Source organism: Musa acuminata, chromosome BXJ2-8, assembly GCF_036884655.1.
Source record: "Musa acuminata AAA Group cultivar baxijiao chromosome BXJ2-8, Cavendish_Baxijiao_AAA, whole genome shotgun sequence".
Classification (NCBI taxonomy): Eukaryota; Viridiplantae; Streptophyta; class Magnoliopsida; order Zingiberales; family Musaceae; genus Musa; species Musa acuminata.
The window spans coordinates 43966314-43969582 of NC_088345.1; the positions used below are offsets into that span (position 1 = coordinate 43966314).

Sequence of the window (3269 nt, forward strand, 5' to 3'; positions counted from 1 at the left end):
AGATTTTTCTCTCATAGAAGATCACTTTGTAAAATGACCGAAGAAAGATGTATGAGGTTAAATGAAGTCGTATGGTTTCTTTAGTACAAACACTTTGTCAAATAATTTACAAAATAAATATTATCTTTTATAATAAAACTTTCGTAATGCTCTGAAGAGAGAGGGAAGTGCTCGGATGAAAAATGACTAAGAGGTTATATTGCCTTGGAGAGATTGCCTCCCCTATCATCAAAGTAACAAAATAATAATGATTGTTAAATAATTTCATTTGAAAATAAAAAGGATTCTATTTATGTTTTACAATTTTTAAACATAAGAAATTAAATAGTTACAATCATATATCTATTGAATAAAGGATATTGCATCAATGCTAAAGACTCTTCATAATATTTTTTTAAGAAAATCTAGTTTAGGAAGAGAATGCTGAATTATTGAATTAAACAATATGATTAGATAGGATATCGATTTCAAAATTTTAGCTAAGATAAAAAATCTTATTTTAATTGAAGTCGATATTAACATTGGGTTCAACCTCTATGAATATATGACATTGAATTTACAAGAATAAGGGAGGTGAGATGAATATATATGTATATAAATATATATATATATATATATATATATATATGTGTGTGTGTGTGTGTGTGTATATGTATATATATGTATATATATATACATATATATATATATATGTATATATATGTATATATATATATATACATATATATATATATATATATGTATATATATTCTTATCTATGATTTGGTGATGTCTATCATCTTTGTGAGATAATTTAGTAGAAGCATGATAGGCATTGGGGAAATCAAGTTTGTCAAAGGACGACAACCATGCAAACAATTGCACATGATCGATCCTTCATTTACTTTGGCCGGGAGGATTTTTTATGGGAATTAACTACCACAAGAGAACACATGAAATGGAAAGCTAATATAAGCATATGATCGGTCGAAACGTATCAAACTGCATCTTTATTTGTTTTATTCATGATCACAGCCAGCCTAACGACGACGACGACGACAACGACGACGACGGTAACAATTCATGACGTCCAAGTAGCTAACAGCAAGCCTCGATCATTTATTGAAGCACCCCAACGTAGAGTAGCTGCAGCAGCAGCAGCAGCAGCAGCAGCACTCGAGGAGGTCTAGTTAGGTGCGAGGTAAACTCCTATGGCATCAATCATTGGTGCCCGCACGTCCAAAGAAGCCAATGATCTTATCCGAGGCTACAGGAACGGAGAAAGGTTTTCCGCCACTGGTGCCGAAAGGTCCATAGCTTTTCTTGTTGGTCCTCAGCGTCAGGTTCCTCACCAGAGTGATTCTCCCCAGCGTATCCACAGACCCCTCGACGCCCACAAGATACTCGTCCTCTTGCAGAGGAATCTGAACATCGAGACTTTCTGTCATCGAGGTACAACCAATCGATGGTGTTAATTAGGAGGAAGATGACGAGGAGGACGAACCTCGTAGGGTGTGCCCCCGTAGCCACCGAAGTGCTTGGTCTCGGTCAGGCCAGAACGGGTGAAGGTGATCACGATGGCGTCGATGTTGTCTCCGGCGCGAATCTCGATGTTGATGATGCGGTCGGCAGCCCCCATGTCCCATTCAGACCCTCCGTTGCCACCCCACGGCCCCACCTTGTTCTCTCCCGCCTGCACACATGCACGACACCATCACGTTATATACCACCATGCATCAAAACCTTGCGACACAACTTGCGCGCAGCAGGAAATGGATAAAGAGAAAGAACCATTTGCAGATATGGATGTGTGTGTGCACAAGAAGAAGAGGAAGAAGATGATGCACGCCCTTCCTCTGGGAAGGGATGGGGGGTATTTATAGCTACTTCTTCACCTACGCCCCCGGGAAATACGTGCCCACTATGTATTGCATGGGTGGGCCCATAACCATGTTCCTCAAATAAAATGTTAAACATGTACATACGTAAACGTGAAACTCGTGGTCGTGATATATACGTACTTCGGGTTATGGATATAGGTGGAAGGATATTTATGGCTCAGAAAACATGTTCCCACACTTAATCAAAGATAAATCCATTAAACATTGACTTGACGGGATTCCGCAGGTAAGGTTGTTAATGTAAGTGAAAAATAAATCCATTAAACATTGACTTGATGGGATTCTGCATGTGAGGTTGTTAATATAAAGATGCTCAGCTTTGGTCAGCTTAAGGAAAATATTTACAATGTACAGGGCACATCATTGATATTTATTAATTTGCTGGAATGAAAGGTTTTGCCTTGATGAACCTCCTTATTTAACAGGGCACATCAATGCTGTATACATACTGGCTTTTGCAAATTAATTGCTGAAATGTATATCAAGTTATATGCATTTCTAGACTTACCAGAAGGCAATTCCTGTGTCATTGAGATGTTTCTGATTGCACCATCAATTACATTAAAAGCTACACATAATTAGAACACTTAAAAAGATATAGAGATGATGTCTCCACTGTTACATGCTCACTATCAGATGATTCTTGTCCTGAGTGTTTTATTTGTCTGTCTGTCTATTTGTCAAGATCAAGCAATGACCAAAGAGTGAATAGCTAAACTCAGCGTATAATGATCAAGCACTGATAACATATATCAAGGATTCTTCACCAACAGCTAAACTCAAACGGTCATCTTAAATGGATGTATAGGTTTTCAGCTCAGGATATCCAGCTTGAGCTCAATCACCATCAAACTTTACGAGTCCAAGATGCTGAAATCACTGTTGCCAAAACAGTCTTAGCCCAGCCTGCTGTTGGTGTGTAATTAAAATTCTGAAAGTCTGAACCAGGAAAGCTGATCATATCAACTAAATTCTGAAAGGCCACACCCACATACAGGCATATGGCAATACAATCATCACACAATTCTTCCAAGCAACAGAGGTTCAGCTTCTTATATGTGTTTCTCTCATGTGCATGTGTCGAGCATATGTAATCCAATGTATTGTATCATGGAAAATGGTTTTGCATGCAACACTTCTCCTGCATCAAGAAAGATATTCATGTTTCAGCTTCTGGTAAAAGGCTTGCCTGGCAACGACTCTCCACTGGAAAATGAACTTTCATGTGACTGTCAGAGGGTGGTTTTTACTTTTTGACGCATTCCATCTATTGCATACACTGCTATGTGTATGTCAGTGGCCAGGGCATTACCATACAAATATAGAATCATTATTGACTCGTATTACCATACAAATATAGAGCCCTCGAATGATGGGATATAAACAGG

At 38.3% G+C, this 3269-nt stretch overlaps 1 protein-coding gene across 1 annotated transcript; it reads right to left on the bottom strand.

Moving 5' to 3' along the window:
* Positions 1 to 975: 975 nt before the first annotated feature.
* On the bottom strand, positions 976 to 1817 carry LOC135618352 (jacalin-related lectin 19-like). Its single transcript, XM_065119236.1, has 3 exons — positions 1772 to 1817; positions 1485 to 1673; positions 976 to 1404 (listed from the first exon to the last, which is right to left on the bottom strand). Exons 1-3 carry the CDS (start codon positions 1772 to 1774, stop codon positions 1198 to 1200), a joined length of 399 nt encoding a protein of 132 aa, XP_064975308.1. The 5' UTR covers positions 1775 to 1817; the 3' UTR covers positions 976 to 1197.
* Between the last annotated feature and the right edge of the window lie 1452 nt (positions 1818 to 3269).